Source organism: Nannobrachium achirus (genome assembly GCF_963921795.1).
Source record: "Nannobrachium achirus genome assembly, chromosome: 2".
Taxonomy (NCBI): domain Eukaryota; kingdom Metazoa; phylum Chordata; class Actinopteri; order Myctophiformes; family Myctophidae; genus Nannobrachium; species Nannobrachium achirus.
The window spans coordinates 40,861,502-40,879,549 of NC_137811.1; the positions used below are offsets into that span (position 1 = coordinate 40,861,502).

An 18,048-nucleotide genomic window follows, 5' to 3' on the forward strand; every position below is an offset into this window, starting at 1 on the left:
CTGACATTCCTGTCTGTCTGTCTGTCTGTCTGTCTGTCCTTCTTACCTTTACATCGCTCACAGCAGGCTCCAGTCTGCTTCACCACCAGGGCACAATCCTCCGACACCAGTGGACACTTCTCCTGCTTACAGTCAGCCTTCCCATCCTGGAGAGATGAGGAAGAGGGAGTCAGAAATGGCACAGGAAGAGACGAATTACGAGAATTTATGGAGATGTATAGCAAGATAGAGAGAGAGGGAGGTAAAGGAGGTAAGGGAGGAACAGGGTGAAATGTGGATGGCATAAAAAAGGAAGTATGTTGCAGTAGAAATAAAGGGACAGATGATTTGTCAATCACTTGATCAGCCAGTGACATAATTACATTAAATTAATAGCACTATTGGTACAGAACGTATGTCATTTGGGGGAAGCTTTTAAGCCCCAGTGACTTGCATTGATGTGTGCCTGACCCCTATTCCTTCTGCCTGTATCCACGTTATACAGCAAATGGAAAACCTAACCGTTGAGATGTTGGTGTCATGCATGAACCACGGAGCTGCTAGACTATAGGGAATGGAACCATTATTTTTGCATGTGCTCTGGGAATGGAAACCCTAAGCCTGGCAGGCGGCACTAGTATGATGGCCAAATGCCACACTACTGCCCCAGAGAACCCTTTCATCTCAGAATGCCTTATTCTATACCCGCCATTCACACAAATACACTCTCGCTCCCACAAACGTGTAAACACTCACTTTATTGGGGGGCGAAATGGCTCTCGGCATGGCAAAATCACCCAGCCAAAACAAAACACCAACAAAACTAAACAACCAAAATCACCTTTGGCACACATCGGAGATGGCTTCGCTCCTCCACAACAAACCGCCCACCGCCCCGCCTCCCTCCGCTCTTTCCATTTGTCCTTCGCTCTCCCCTAGTTTTAATCTACATGACTTTCACACCCTGCTTTTATGACCGACTTTATCCACACATTTTTTTTACACACCGCCTGTTTATATAGTGGTGGCCTCTGGATCCCTTGCCACCTCGCTGGCTAACTGTAACGAGGGAGGGATCAAAGGATGACTGTGGCCCCAAATGGCAAAAAATAAAATCGGGCAAGTTTAATTTAGCCTGCGCTGCTGCTTGCCCTAGACCTAACCACACTGGGTACAGATGATGTCATGAGAGAGAGAGGAGAAGAGGAGGAGAGGAGGAGAGGAGAAGAGAAGAGAAGAGAGGGAGAAAGGGGAGATATGAATGGAAAGTGGAGGGGTGAGTAAGGGAAGAAAGACAGAGATGGATTAAAGGGGAAGTAGAGTACATTGAGAGAGAGAACTGGAGGCTGTCACTAGGGATGGGACGATATGAAAATGTCATATCACGATTATTGTGACAAAAGAAATCGCGATTTACAACATAATCGCGATAATCAAAATCCATTATACTGGGACAGAACATTTGCCAAAAAATAGCCGATCTACAAGCTCACAACGCGTCACGTCGCGTTGCGTAGTGAGCTTGTAGATTGGCTATTTTTTGGCAAAGATATTTGATAGAGTGAAAAAAGACTGTATCAAGTACGTACATTTTAAGTACCTTTTACCAATTAGAGGGTTTAAGTGGAACCGGATATGCAGCTCGGCAAATAAAAGGCGAATTGATCCCAGTGCATGACGGAGGACGATATCACGATAAATGAAATCTCCACGATACGATTATCTTGAGTGTTTTTTTATCCCGATAAACGATAATATCGCTTATCGTCCCATCCCTAGCTGTCACTATGATGGAGGTTGGTGTAATGTCACTGTCAGCGCTGCACAGCAACAGCACAGCTCACTTGTGTTTGTGATGATGACTTGGAGCGCAGGACCAAACATGGGAGCTGAACACAACATCTGCCACAGTCTGGGTATGGAAATACACAACCTCCCACTGGGCTGTATTGTGAAGTACCAGCTCTTATGCCTTAACTTAAAGGTCTGTCCATAGTGTCTCCGACCACCGAACCTTTCGTCGGAGAGTTCCGACTGTCCGACGTGCAGCTTTCCGAACCCTAATTCAGGGTAATGCATTTCAGAAGATGCGAGTGACGTCATTTTGTAGTTGAACCTGACCTTTCCGACAAAACGTTTGGTGGTCGGAGACAGTATGGACTTAAAAGCTGTTTTTTGAGCGGTGGTAAACCGCTCCATAGAGTGGCTGTGCGTGTGTCTGTAGCCTTTTTCCTCCGCGTTTTGCCATAGTAAAACGTGTGTGTGTAGCATAGCCTGTACAACCTAGACTTAAATCCTAGTCTGAAGACGTTATGCAAGCACGACCACCGCTCACTTCACATTGGGTGTGATTTTTTAAGACAATCAAAATAGAGCCCTCTCTCTCATACACTCTTACACATACAGATGCACACAAAGTCACAAGCGCAACTGAAAGATGCAATTCTGGGAAATTGCAAGTGTGGTTGCCCTGACGCAAGTCACAAGGAATCAGCTGGGAAATGTATTCCGTCTTACCATTTGTCCCTTTCATGCCCATATATGGATATCTCTGTATCTGTCCGTCCTTGTTCATATTTGAGTGGTGCTAACCATTCCATCCTTGTCCCTTTTATGCCCATATATGGAGATCCCTGATGTCATCAATCTTGGAATACCCATATATGGACTGTGTCAATTTCATGTGGTCTTACTGGTCTATGATGTCAGACATTTATGATGTCAGTCATCTTCATATTTGGGAAAAGTTTAATATTTACATTTTCCCATTCAAGTCAATGGAGAAAATGTATTCACGAATAAATGAATATAAAGAATTCAACTATATAACGTATCTCTAAGCAAAATGCAAGCAGACAAGTCCTGATGAAGCCAGTCCATTTGACATATGGTCCAAGTGCCACCAAAACTGTGGGAGGAGTAGCGCGGCAAAAAAGGTTTATCCGGAAAGAAAGAAAGAAAGTCTGACAAGTACTATAGTGCCCTGTTAACATGGCACTGGTTAAGGGGAAACTAATTAAAGGGAAAGTTCACCCCCAAAATGACTTTTTTTCTATCCATTACTCACCCCATGGAGAGATGAAATCATGGATATGTTTTTGTTGTTGTCGCATTCCTAAGCCAATAATTTGAGGAGACTCTTTGTGTCTCCATAGGGAATCACTGCTGCTGGTCATCAAATTATTGGCTTGGGAATGAGACAAAAAATAAAAAGAAACTAAAAAGTATCCATGGGGTGAGTTCTGGATTGCACATGGCTCGGCTGTTGGCTACATCCTTCTATACGTTCCAGCTTAAATGACATGCATTGAAATAAGAGATGGAATGGACAGTTATTCCAGAATAATGAATGGAAAGAGTGACGACAAAAAGGGAATGATGATGAAGCTGAAGAGAGACGTGATTTGATGAGAATAGTATTTGTCGCAAGCAGTGTACCACTAACAAGACCCACATCAAGACAACAATACCCCTCACTAACAGGCACGCACATGCGCGCGCGCACACACACACACACACACACACACACACACACACACACACACACACACACACACACACACACACAAGTAAACATACACACAAGTAAACACAGACAAAATGCACACAAACGCGCTCACACACACAAATAAACATACCGACAAATAAACACAGACAATTATGCACAAACACACACGCACGCGCGCACACACACACACACACACACACACACACACACACACACACACACACACACACACACACACACACACACACACACACACACACACACACACACACACACACTCCATCCCTCCATCTCTTGCTCCCTCACCTCTCGCCTAGTTCTCCCACTCTCTCTCTCTGTCAGGGGAGGGCAGCTTTGATGATATATAGGGCCACTATATTTCCACACTCACTCCAGAGGACCACGCTGCATATAATGTCGGACAGAAACCTCTTATCTCCGTATTTTAACATTGTTCGTGAATTAATGCCCTATCGTCATTCTGTCACATAAAAGTAACAAAAGTAGGCGTTCTACAAGTTCAGCACTTTTTGAGCTCGTAGATCTGCTATTTTTGAATTGGAATCCTGAAAAGTAACATTTGTATTACATTTCAAACGCATTTAGTTGCATACTTATGTTAACTTTATGAACTTAAATATGAATACATTGCACCTAAAAGAAGACAATAAAATATTAATACTCAGCATTAAGCTATATAGACTGAAGTAATTAAAGTGGGGGATATTTGCATGTTTGGAATTGTAATGGGCAGCTGAAATCAATAATATATCAGTATTCCGATTTTAACCTGCGGGCCTCATTAAGTGAAGATGGCCGCCAGTTGCCCATGTATGCTCTATGAGTTTATGTCCTTCGCTCACTCCATCTCTTTTACCCTCCCACTCTCTTCCTATAACTCTCAACCTCTCTCTCTCCCTCCCCTCTGTCTTACCCTCCAATATAAATTCCCAGCCAGCCCATTCAAAGCCATTCCACCGGACCACCATTAGCACTAAGTGGTGTAAAGAGATGTGACCCCCCTCGCCTCTCTGCCAGGGCCAAAGGTTACGATGGGTCACCACGCCTCATAAACACCGGACATGCTGCTATGATGATATGATGCTCTCCGGGCCTTTCTATTGGCCAGCGGGTGGTTCGGGAGAGGGCCCCGATTGGACCGTCGGACTGTCTGTCTCTAGTCTCCCGGGACAGTGGCACCCCGTGGAGGGATGAGGCGTTGGTATGTTTACAAGTGTGTGAATGAATGTGGGAGTGTGTGTGTGTGTGTGTGTGTGTGTGTGTGTGTGTGTGTGTGTGTGTGTGTGTGTGTGTGTGTGTGTGTGCGCGTGCGTGCGCACGTGCGTGCGTGAGTGGCACATAGAAAGAAGGGGGAGGAAGACAGGGAGATGATGAAGATCACTTCTTTCTTTTGAAACAGTTGAGTTGATTTCTTCAACGAAAACTATGACGAAAATGTTCAACAACTACCTTTTTCCACTGACGAAAACTAAATAAAAACAAAGCTATGATGACTAAAACTAAGACTAAATATACTGATAATTTACATTAATTTTAGTCAACAAAACTAGACTAAAATGTTAGGGATGGACTTGTGGAGAACAGATCCAGTAGAACTAAAAGACAAGTCATTTTATGTTTGGTTGCCCTCCAGTGTTGTGCTCTGAAAATAGCAGATCTGCAAGCTTAACGTTGTGAACACTAACTTAACGTTGTGAACACTAACCTGAACCTTTGTACAGTTCAAGTCAAATAATAAAGTTATACCAACTCTAACACCGACAAAATGTTTGCCAGCATTTCAAAAGGCATTGTGGTCCTTGTAGAAAGAAAACATTCTGACCCAACACCTTCACAGGTTGCATCATCTGTAGATCTTCATAGATAGTGAATAACCAGAACCTCAAGTCTTGACTTTTACCAGTTGGATATTTCCTATCTGACCCATCACCACTAGGGGGCGACAAGGCATTCCAGTTGTCATTCCTCACCACTATTCACTCTCTGTCCATCAAACCTCTCTCTAATTATTTAATCTCTCACTTCTATCCCTCCCTCCTCTTTCCCACAATTCCCAGACGATTTCTCGCACTTCATCTCAACCCACCTCTCTTCCTCTGTCCCGTTCCCCTTTTGAAGTCTCTCTCTCTCTCTCAGTCAGCCTTTTCCATCATGCCTCCTTTAGGGTGCGTTTGGATATATAGCACTGAGCGCACTGGCCAGTACAAACCGATACGTGAGTGCGCTCCCGGTGTGCATATTCGAAGGCACCCTTAATCTCTCTCTCTTTCTTTCTTTCTCTCTCTCTCTAACTTTCCATCTCTGTTGGTTTTCAGTCTTTGCCATGCTGGCTTGTGGTGGAATTTTTTGTCAAAATTCATTTTTTGCCACAGACCAGAGACACGTACAGAGATAGCCCTGGATGACCATTACAGGTCTGTAACTCTGAGAGTGAAATGGAACCAAATGGACCCATAAGGGTCCATTTGGTTCCATTTGTACACACTCAGAGTTAAGCAAATAAAACATTTGTGAACCACTAGTACTAGTGGACTCATAATATGCCATAGTGTCGTAGTAAATCAGTGTCATACATATTCTGAAGAAAACCTGGAGACTTGACGTTCAGTAATTGGGTCTTGTGATCAAAACTATAATGGTGTGAAAAAAGAATATCGAAAACTTTCCACGGACAAGACCAAATCATGCCACGGCCACATGTGTCCATGTATGGACCGGACCCCTGCCTCTTTCAGCCATCTCTGTCTCCCCTATGTCACCTCTTCCTCCCTCTCTCTCTATCTCTCTCTCTCTCCGTCATTTATCTCTCTGTCTCCCCCATCTCTCTCTCTCTCTCTCTCTCTAGTTCTGTTGTATCAAGGTTGACAGGCCGTCTGGCGACGGACGTCTGTCTATTGTGGGCGAGGGGCAGGGGCGTCACAAGGGGGGAAAAGTGGGACTGAGTTACCAGGGTCCAAGGTGGAGGGGCCTTAATTATTTAGCTATTGAAAAATAGCAGATATACAAGCTCACAGCGTGGCACAGAGTGCCGCGCTGCTATTTTTGAAAAGTCGTGAAAATGTGTGCAAATCTTTGAATATATGTAGTTTTTAAGCGAACACTTGTAACTCACATTTTGCTTCTGGGGCATCTGTGGAACGAAATATTTTGAGATGGGAGTCCGTGGCCAAACACATATCATTTTGGGGGTCCTTCACATGAAAAGGTTTGAGCACCACTGACATAGAAACATAGGTTTTTCAAAAATAGAAAATCTACAAGCTCGCGGGAGCTTGTATATCTGCTATTTTTCAATAACGCGTAATAATCCGTTCCCAGTCTAAGGGGGCCCACAGTGAATCCTTGTACCCGGGGCCCAGAATGTGTTGGGACAGCCCTGGCGAGGGGACAGAGACATCAGCGAGGGTCTCCTCTCTCAGGGAGAGAGGAGAGAAGCACTGGAGTCAGAGGCCTACTTAAGCCCTCAGACTCCATGACCCCCCCCCCCCTCCACCTCCACCCTGACCTCTCACCTTTCACCCTTCCTCCAAAACAAACAGGTCACGGCCCCTGGCAGCGAGCCGGAGCCACGGTAGCTTATGGGCCTAGACGGGACCGCCACCGCGGGGCGGAGCGACCGCCCAGTGGAATGGATGTCTGAAATGTTCACGCTTTTGTTAAGTAAATCTACTCTCGTTGTAGGCTTGTATATCCTGCGTGCATAGCGTAGATCTGTACACAAATCCTATGTAGTATCCCACCCCCCCCAGGCACACACACACGTGCACGCGCACACGCACACGCACACGCACACACACACACACACACACACACACACACACACACACACACTTATATGATTAAAAATAATTAACAGTATTCCCTGTGGGTTTCCTTCTTTATCAGTTACCGGTACATATTTTTTGGAGCACCTCTCCTGGAAGGAGCTAAGCTCCAACATTTGGCTTTGTCCGTTTCTCCAAAGTTTGTTGTACGCCCAGCGGCCCAGGGTCACATTGACCATTTAGCCTACATCTTGGCACAAAGTGCTCAAAGTTTGTTGTACGCCCATAGTCACATATTGGCCAAGCTTTGCGCGACGCTTAACACAATTAACTCATAAATGGCGCAGCTCACTTCAACCAGATTTGTTTAAATCACATGCGGTCATTTGTGTGCTAAGCTGTGCATCCTGAGCTTGTAGATCTACTATTTTCAGATAGTTTCTGGCTATAATGACATGTCTAAAGTAAGAACACCAGGGTCAATGTGGTTAATTTATTGTATCTTCTGTTCTCCTGGAGTGACCCTGTCCTCTTTTATCTGTGCTCTTCGACACAGCGGAGGGTAACACTCTGTGACCACTCTGACTCACTCGGTCACTCTTTCATCCCTCCCTTTTCCCTCCTCTCTCTCCCTCTCTCTCTCTCTCTCTGTCTACCCCTTCATTAGTGGAAGACTAGGAGGTATGGGTGGCCCACTCACTGCAATAGATGAAGATGACTAAATTGAAAGAGAGAACGAGAAAGGAGAATGAATTAAAAGTTATGAATGAATGAACGATTCTTTCTGGACCATCAATCGGAGAGGAGAGGAGAGGAGAGGAGAGGAGAGGAGAGGAGAGGAGAGGAGAGGAGAGGAGAGGAACAAATTAATTCAAAACCCATATACATAGTGCTAGAGTTATTTTACAGCATTGCTGTATACTTTGCAGCGTCTCGGAGAAAAGACAGAGAGATAGGTGTGTGCCGTGTGAAACTAATCTGGACGACCTTATGACTACGTGAGGATGTAGAGAGTGGTACAGTCAGTGTGTAGCAGCCAGTAGAGTTAAGGCCACTTTTAACCGCACAGATTCGTCGACGATTCGGCGGCGGAAGGCGGCGGATAGCGTCGGTTGCCGAACGGGAGCTCATCGTCAGGTTTTCGGCAGCGGGTCGGGGACGTTATCGACCGAAAACTGGGAAACTGGACTTGCCCGGTTTTGTTGAGTCGGTCCCTTGCCCGTCGGCAGTGAAATGAGCCAACGAGAGCGGATAAAAGACAACACACAATCCGCTGGTAGCTATCTGTTTGGCATACATACTGTTTCCACACAGTCACAGAGGACACCGAGACAACACACTACACACAAATGAATAAAGTGGGCGCGAGTGAACTGCTTGCCTAGGGCGATGTAGTAGTTGCCCAATTGCTGCGCTCAGAGAGGTGCTTGATTGTATAATATCCACGTTTCAACTGGGTCCAGTTTGGTTTAGATTACCTCCTCTTTCAGCTGTGAAAAGCTGGATGTGTGCTTCAGCGTATGACGGTGCGTGTCGAGCATAGCAGACATACAAGCTCACAACGCTTCAAGTTCCGACATGTTGTGAGCTTGTAGCTCTGATATTTTCAATGCGCGACGTCACACGGAGGCAGAACGCTGAAGCAGCAACAAGCTGTTGTGAAAGTGTCAGATCATGATACAATTTTAAATGATTATGATTGGTTTTAAAGGTTGTTCTACTTTATCCAAATAATAATATAAATAATAGGCTTAATAACAGCATTTTCCGACAGCGACGGCATGCAGGGACGATCAACTATGGAGTGAAAATAGCCTTTCAGAATACTGCCACCTCCTGGTTTGGAATGGTATTTCATGCGATCTCTCCGCGCATGCGCACAATTGCATACAGTAAGTACAGTCGGCATACAGTCGGCAGACGAAGTTCTGTGCAGTTCTTTGCAGTCCTTTGCAAGTTCTTTGCAGTTCTTTGCAGTCCTTTGCAAGTTCTTTGCAGTCCTTTGCAGACTTTTTGGTGTGGAGAGGCCTTTAGGGTCAGACAGCAGAAGCTAAAGGCTGAGGTCATGTTAAGTCATGTCCTGTATTGATCCCTTACTGTTTGGACAGAAGATTGTCACAGGAAACCACCTTTGACCCTCTTCTGTGTGTGCTGATAGCCAGTCAGGCTCACTGTGCTAATCAATCACAGATTATGTGTGTGTGTGTGTGTGTGTGTGTGTGTGTGTGTGTGTGTGTGTGTGCGTGCGTGCGTGCGTCGTGCGTGCGTGCGTCGTGCGTGCGTGCGTGCGTGCGTGCGTGCGTGCGCGTGCGTGCGCGTGCATGCTTCTGTATTATACAAAAATTAACAAGAGTGTTAAGGAACACTTAACCCCAAAAATTACTTGTGATGACTCGGACACACGATGATTTTTGTGTGTAACACATTCCTTTACAGTGAATGAAGAATCCAAAAATGAAGCTTAATACAGTCGAATAGGAAAAGGAAGAGAATACAAATAATAATAATAATAGGGGTCCACTCCAATATGAAAAACAGCAAAACGTTATCAAAGATCCAATTATAAACGTTCACAGTGTCTTGCATCCAGTCGTTTCCCTATTACTTCCAAACCATCACCTTAAAGTTAAACATACTTTTTAAATCACTTCCGGTGTAAACCGTCTCATGCGCGAGTGAGGAATGTGCCTGGACATGTCTGTGGAGTTCAACACAAGCCCAGTTCACACGCACGCACGCACACACACACACACACACACACACACACACACACACACACACACACACACACACACACACACACACTCCTCAGACGTGTGCGTAGTTGTTGATGCATGAGGTTGTTTAGCCCGGAAGTGCTTCAAAACAGTTTAAGCCTCTGTGTCGTTTTAGATTTTTGCGATGGCTATTCAAAAATAGCAGATATACAAGCTCGCAACGCATCACTTTGTGCCGTGCTGCGAGCTTAAACATCTGCTATTTTTTTAGATGTTTGAATAATCTTGAAAGTGTGAGAACTAAGTGATTTAGAAGGCATTTTTTCATTTTATTTCTTTTTTCAAATTCTCTTATTTATCTCTATTCTCTAAGTTATTTTTATTCTTAAAAGTAAAGGAATGTGATACAAACAAATATTCTACTTGTATTCCAGGCATCAATTAAGGGATGAGTAACTGAAAGGGGGGATAAGAGTCATTTCGGGGGTTGAGGTATTCCTCTAATTTAAGTCAGAGTGTAGAAGATGGGTTTGATGCAGAGATGTCAGAGCTACCGACGAGACCATGATGCCAATGGCTGTGGTGATAATGAAAGGAGAAGGAGAGAGAGAGAGACAAGAGAGAACGAGGGAAAATGAGGTAAACGTGACAAGCAGTCACAGTGATGGTGAGGGAGAAGAAAAGAGAAGGAGAAGATGACAGGCCTGGAAAAAAAGAAAGGGCGAGACAGACGGACGGAGAACGCGACAGAGATGGATGGATTCAGCCAGATAAGAGATCGTCATGGAGACCTGCCTGTCAGTCAGTCTGTCAGCCCCCTCTCCGCTAGCACTCCCCCCCCCCCCCTCATACACCGCTCGCCCCGCTCTCTCTCCCTCTCATAGACACACAATGGCTCCTCTGTGTGTGTGCGTGTGTGTCTGTGTACCTCCAGTTTCCCCCAGCCACAGAGCCATTAGCAGGTACTCCACAGCAACTGGGGAGCCCCCCTGTGAGTGACACTGGAGCCCTGACGGCTCAAACCCACCGCTCTTTAAAGCCTCTCTCCGCCCCCCTCGCCCTCCCGTCGTTCCATCCCCCCTAAAGACAGCGTGGCGACACGGGGGTCTTTCATGCCCTACTGGGGGGGTGGTGGAGGATAGGGACATAGTTGTCCAAGTGGATGTGTAGTGCGTTGTGTGTGTGTGTGTGTTTGATTGTGCACGTGTACACGTGCATGTTTGTGTGTACATCTTTGTGCTGGTGTGTGTGTGTGTGTGTGTGTGTGTGTGTGTGTGTGTGTGTGTGTGTGTGTGTGTGTGTGTGTGTGTGTGTGTGTGTGTGCACGCGCGCACACAAGCGTATGTTGTGTAGGGCAGGGCGGAGAGGGGTTAAGTAAAGATGAAAGGCTAGCGGTGGTCCACTGATGACTGATAGCATTCAGCAGAGCTTTGCGTGATGGCTGTCTGATAACGCACACACACACACACACACACACACACACACACACACACACACACACACACACACACACACACACACACACACACACACACACACACACAGGCCGCTGATCAGGGCGCAGCTCCACTGGAGCAGTATCAAAAGAGCTATCAGTAGGACAGCCTGCACCACATGCCATCACACACTGGCAGAGCAGCCTGGAGAGGACATTGGGTGTAAATGTGCAAAGGGGAATGATGTAAGAACCTGGAGTATACCTATATACGGTGTGTATATATATATACATACTAGATGATCAGGCCGCTATGCAGCCTTCACACCTACATTTCCAGGCCGCTTCGTGACATGTTAACATTGCAAAGGTCAACACCAATGTCACATTGTGGGACATTTTGCACCCGTTAACATTAAAATGCTAGTAGTGACATAAGGCAAATATGATATAGATATAGAGATAGATAGAAGATGTATGCCTGCACACGCACACAAGCATGCATGCGTGCGTGTGTGCGTGCAAACACACACATCGCACACGCACACACACACACACACACACACACACACACACACACACACACACACACACACACACACACACACACAGTTCACTCCAGGCCAGCTCTCTTCCCATGGTTCACAGAGGGGGAAACAGCCGTCAAAGTAAAATCCCAAATGTTTAAACGGTGCCTCCAGGCCACATGACACTTTTTAAAGAGGCTCCTGAAAGACAAAACACGCTGTGGCGCAGCCTGGCTCTCAGCCGGTGTCAACGCACTGACACAGAAAAGCTTCTCGCTTCCATTCTCATCCCCTAAAAACAATGACCTTCACAGCGCTTCCATTCTCATCCCCTAAAAACAATGACCTTCACAGCGGGGCACGGCCAGGGGTCAAAGAGCACATGTTCCAGGAAAGACTTGTCCCTTAACGTTTTGTAGGCTGCTTTTAACAACCAGGCCTGGGCCAAGACAGCATGACCACAGGGGCTCTCTGTCTTCACAAAGCTAAACCCCCTTCTCACTCGGAGATTTGGTTCTTCTTTTGTACACAGACAACATATCCTAATACCCTGTTCTTTACACATCTTGCAGCCCGTGGCGATAAAGATAAAGACCACTCAATCGAGCAAAAATAGTCACTTAACAAATTAAAGTATCGGTTGCTAAGCCTACTACATAGGTCATCTTGTGCGTTTTGGTCCATTTGTCTAGACTCTAGGCCACTTTAGACCAGTGTTTCTCAAACTTTCAAATTTCAACTCTGATTTTAACTCTGACAGTGTACGAATGGAACCAAATTTGGTTCCCTTCGTACACTGTCAGAGTTACAGACTTGTATGGGTCAATTTAGAGCCCCCTAACTTTGAGAACCACTGCTCTAGTCTAGACCAAAGCAAGTATCAAGCGCAAAGATCAGTTTGTGTTCTTATTATGAAGTTCACGCGTGCCAAGAACAAATGGGGGAGGGAAGTGTTGAGGCCATGATGTCCAATGACTCAATGTCAAAGGAACAAATTAAAACATTTCTCAAAATCTTTGTCCATAAAAGAAAAAAAATGGCATCTATGGACATAAAATGTGAGATATGAATTGTAAAGTTGTAATAATTGCAATAAAAAGTATTAAAAAAAAAGAAAAAATCTTCGTCCATAGTTGATTTAAATAATAAATCAATAATAATGTATCTTTTTTTCTCACCAAGCAGACACAGGTGATGCAGGGGTTGTCGGTGATGTTGGGAATGTGCAACACTTCTCCCTCGTTCTCACAGCTGGCTTCAGTACCTGTGAAGGACAGGTGACAAGTTGACATTACATATAGCTTTACATGAAATATTGAAAAGCAGTTTTAATAAGTTTTTTAATAAGCAGTCTAATCCCAAAGTTGACCTATCTGGGTAGACCTGCATGCCCTGTGCATTTTTTTTAAATAATAGTTACAGTATTTATTTGTTAGCTTATAGGACGCAATGACTTTGAAGCTTATAAAGTCGGTGATGGGATTTATTTTTTTAATCAAAATGAACACGCAAATATAGCCAGGGATAGTAGGCCTAAATGCTGGAATAATCCTAATTGGTCTGCTAATAATGTGAAGGCCTATTGGCAGACTAGAGGCAATTATTCGCGATAAGGATAAGGATCTAACGGTGTGGCTATAGGGGGTAATATAATATATCCTACATAAGGAAATTAGAAATGGGCTAGACAGCCTCAAGGTGTATCCACATTCTAGCAGTGACTGTTGTCTTGGTGCAGTCAGTCTGCATGCAGGCAGGCAGCTGTCTGCAGGACTTCATAAGATAGTCAACCTTTTAATTCGGGGAGCAGACAAACCCCGCAGACTCCGCGACGACTGTAAAATTTACAACCTTCGCGTGTAATTAAACCAGCACGGCTTTAAGTGATTGAGGGGGAAACCCAACACTCTCGCCTCGCCTCAAGTCCGCGACGCCTTCTCTCTCTGCTACTTTGAAAGAGCAGCAGATGAATGAATACAAGTTGTTTATTCATCAGGCTCTTTTTCACCTGCTGCTGTGTGTGTGCTGTGCTGCCTGCAGGCCGGCGGCGGCGTGCGCCGCTTGGCTCCTGCAGCCGCCAACTTTCCTCTCCATTCCACCTCACTGAAAGCAGTGTATTAACCTCCAACCGGTCGTTTAACCGCGGGTGCGAGACAATGGATAGGCTAGTGGTATGTGATCAGTCAGTGCCACAGTGGTTCTTCCAAGTGGGGTCCGTGGACCCCCAGGGGACACGACACTGAGGGATTTTCAGGGGGTCCTGCATGCAGCAACATTTATTTATTTTGCATCAACATCAGTTTAACGACTTTAACCCTAATTTATACGCCTACTTTTCTGCTATTCGATATACAAGCTCAGAGATTTATTTATTTATTTTTTTAATCACTTTTAGGCATAGGCCTATTTAGAATTTATTTTTTCCAGCGGGGCAAATCATTTTGGGGTCCTTGTCATGAAAATGTGAGAACCACAGATAGAAAACGTTGTTGTTCTTCATTCTGATGTTTGTCCAACGATAACACCGAACGATAACGCACTATATAGGCCTATATTTGCAATATATATGGATGTGTTGGGCTGGACTGTATAGACCTATTCTACTCATTTCTCAACAGCGCTGCAAGGCAAACAGCGATAGCCTATGATGCAATGCTGCTGCCTGTCAACGGATTTCAAAAGGAGCCCGTGGCAGAAAGTGTCCTGTGCAGATGTTTGGTGAAGCTTGTCAGAATGTTGCAGGTGAAGTGAATTGTGTTTCAGTCCCTTGCCGTCGGGCAGAAAGGTTGAAACAGACCGGACTCAAATTAAAGCTAAACGGACCCACACTCCTCCACTCCACTGCCGCATGCGTGCAACGCGTAGCCTAAATGACAGATAGCCATCATAGCCCCTAAACTATGGGCAACTTTTACGCACGTTGAATGTTCTTTTTGCAAAGCAAAACAACAACTTTAAATCTTACCTGTGATTAACGGCGTGCAGGACCCCGGCATTTGGAATAATAAAAGTAGTAAAAATAAAAAATTGCAGGTGATTTTAGAGTGACCCGTTAAGACGCTCGAAAGGCTGCGTAACAGCATCCTAAATTCGGTCCAGGGAAAAATAATAAAGAGGGGGGAAAAACGGATTGAAAACTAAAAAATAAATGTAGAAGTGAAATCCAAATAGTTGTTTTTTGTGATGATGATGATGATGATAGTGATGAAAGCACATTCAGAGGAGATCCACCAGTAGCGGTAATTGCTCCCATCCAAGGCTCGTGCGTTCCTCTGCAGCTCGTTCCGTTCCAGCCCATATAAACTATTAACTTTGTGAAAATGTAAAAGGTTTCGGCGTGATGTCCTCCTCACTGGCCATCTGACACATACAAATTACAATGACAACAAAGGTGACAGTCATGATGTCGCCTCAGGGAGCATCTAGTGCTCCTGCATGGCCGAAAAACAAGTGTCCGTGTCGTGCAGGGATCAAAAGTCCAATACCCTGGTTGTGGATGATGGCTAAATAAATACTTCTATCTGCCTTCAGTTGAGCCACGGGAAGCAACTAAAACATGATAATAATAGGCTAATAATTAAACAAAAAAAACTCTGATTTAGCCTTTTTATGAAAAGGGGAAAAAAATAGCTTAATCAAGAGTAAAACTGTATGAATTGATTACAAATGTACCCCAATGCAAAAGCTTTCTTGTGGTCTTTATCCTTTTAGTTGACCTTGTATCAGTGAACTGTAGGCTCCTGTACCTTTTCCTATAATGCAAACTTTTAATAAAGTAGGCTAGCCTACGCTATTCAGTCAATCAATAAAAAATCCACTGAAAAGTAAGCGAGTATTTGGACCAAAAAACCCAGCCTAAACCGATGATATCTATTCCCTATCTGCTGCCTGAAAGAGGCTATGTTGGAAAAACTGTGACAAATCGACTGTGGCCAGAAGTCCTGGCTCCGCTCCGCGCGGCTGATGCTCTCAGAGGTCCCGGTGTTGAGCAGCTGTTTGCAGGCTCTCTCTCTCCCCTCTGTACCAGTGAATGTCTCTCTCTCTCTCTCCTCTGTACCAGTGAATGTCTCTCTCTCTCTCCTCTGTACCAGTGAATGTCTCTCTCTCTCTCCTCTGTACCAGACAGTGAATGCTGTTCAGTGCCGAATCTGCCGATGATGTCTCATTGCGGGGCGCGCAGCGCGGCGATGCCAGTCAGTGTAACAGAAACCCTGCTACTTCAGTTAAACATCACCACCCGCAGGGTGCAGGCAGGACCTCCTCCAAAATGCCGTCCAGAAACAGAACGGCCCCTCGTTTATTCAAATCGCCGCCGCCCGCCGGGGGGGTTTAATAATCCTCCGCGTAATTTTGACGTCCCCAAATCTGGCCCGCGCCGCTTGCTTTGCTCGCCACGGCTATTCAACAAGGTCTCCTCCTAGGCAGTAGGCACAATACCGCTGCTGTGTGTGTGTTGGAGAGAGAGAGAGAGACAGACCCACCTACTGCTATCGGATCTCGTTTCACTAGCTACTAACTAACAAGCCCGAGTAGCAACTGTACATGCGCTGCTTCACGTGTCCACTTCTGAGTCTGAGCTCCCTAAAACACCAGAGGTGCCAAACCGGGTACAGCCAGACTGGAGGTTAGTAGTGCAGGACTGCAGGTTGTAATGTTGTTGCCTCATGGATATATTCACTTGTTTACCATCATCCATTTGGCACAACTCAGCAGTCATCATCCCACCACAAGCATGTCCATCCTCCTCAGCGCAACGAATGCACGTTTTATTCTACTGCTATAATTTAGGCGAGATAATTTATAACCTGTTCAAACGAAACGCGTCACTCTGAAGAATAAACTAGCATCTCTTGCATTTACCCTATTATTTTCTGGTGAACCCGGTTTGTGAGGATCGTTTTTTTTTAAGCGTATGGTATTGCGTTACATTATGCTGTTAGATTTAGAAAGCGACACCTTTTAAAGCACTCAACACTTGAAGCGCCCGCAGAAATCTCCCATAGCGCTGTATGGGAAGGAAAAGCGTGTCTTCAAAGGCACAATTATGACCCAGCCCGTTTTTACTGGCCTTGGCACTGTCAGGCTGCCGTGATGCTTTCTTTTATCTAATTGGGTTACTCTTGTTACTTCGCATTGTAAACATGCCACGAGGGACAGCCCTGATGAGAGCATTTGTGTCAATGACACACACAGAGAGAGAGACAGTGAGACTACAGCATGCAATGCTCTGAAGTTGGCATTTCATCAATTATTAGTCGCTAGATGGCACCAAAGAGCACCCAAGCAGATTTTGCTGACTTGCCTCCTACTGCGCTGGAGATGGAGTTTCAACAGGTATTTAACTTGCCCCTGAATGACCCTCCTCCCACTCCATAGGGACCAAATAACGCCAGTGTTAGTGCAGCGGGGCGATGATGTTGACGAATGAGCCGACATGCCAACCTTGCACTTATAAATAATTCCCATTTAACATTTCAGATTTATTTTAGCTGACTTTCTAATCCAGAATGACTTATGGGCCAATGAATGAACAAATAGGAATTCAGTGCCTTGCTCAATGACTGGCTCTTGCAAAATTGAACCTTTTGCCTCAGGGTTATAAGAAAAAAAGCATGCATGTATATTTTATATTTATGAATCAAAAAGTACAACATTTTCAAAGTTTAGGCTCCAAAGTCATCAAAGGCTCCAAATCAGGGTCGCCATGCTGCCTATGGTGGTTATTATTATCGAAATAAAAAATGTGTTATTCATACAAAACAAGTGAACAATAATAAAATGGAACCAAATGGACCCGTAACTCTCAGTGTTAAGGGGGTCCTTTTGTAAACGAAGGGGGGTCCTTACTTGCAAATAAAACATTTTAGAACCACTAGTACTAGTGGACTACTAGCAAATAAATGTCATACATATTCTGAAGAAAACCTGGAGACTTGGTATTCAGTATTGTGTCTCATGATGGAAATAAGAGTGTATGGACATATTGATGACCCCTGCTCCAAATGCAGAGAAATTGAGAGCCCGACTCTCAGGGACGTGCTGGCCATTGGAAAAAGCGGGACAACTCCCGAACGGCCGGTTCATTCTCGGGCCGGTC

At 45.1% G+C, this 18,048-nt stretch overlaps 1 protein-coding gene across 1 annotated transcript in view; it reads right to left on the bottom strand.

Moving 5' to 3' along the window:
- The window catches only part of bmper (BMP binding endothelial regulator), a 39,773-nt gene extending 23,195 nt beyond the window's left edge, over positions 1 to 16,578 (bottom strand). Inside the window, exons 1-3 of the mRNA XM_080738188.1 lie at positions 14,917 to 16,578; positions 13,130 to 13,215; positions 47 to 146 (exon numbers count right to left, since the gene is read on the bottom strand). Coding sequence (XP_080594314.1) covers positions 47 to 146; positions 13,130 to 13,215; positions 14,917 to 15,034 — 304 coding nt within the window. The 5' untranslated portion in view covers positions 15,035 to 16,578. The remainder of the gene's footprint in view (positions 1 to 46; positions 147 to 13,129; positions 13,216 to 14,916) is intronic.
- Positions 16,579 to 18,048: the final 1,470 nt, after the last annotated feature.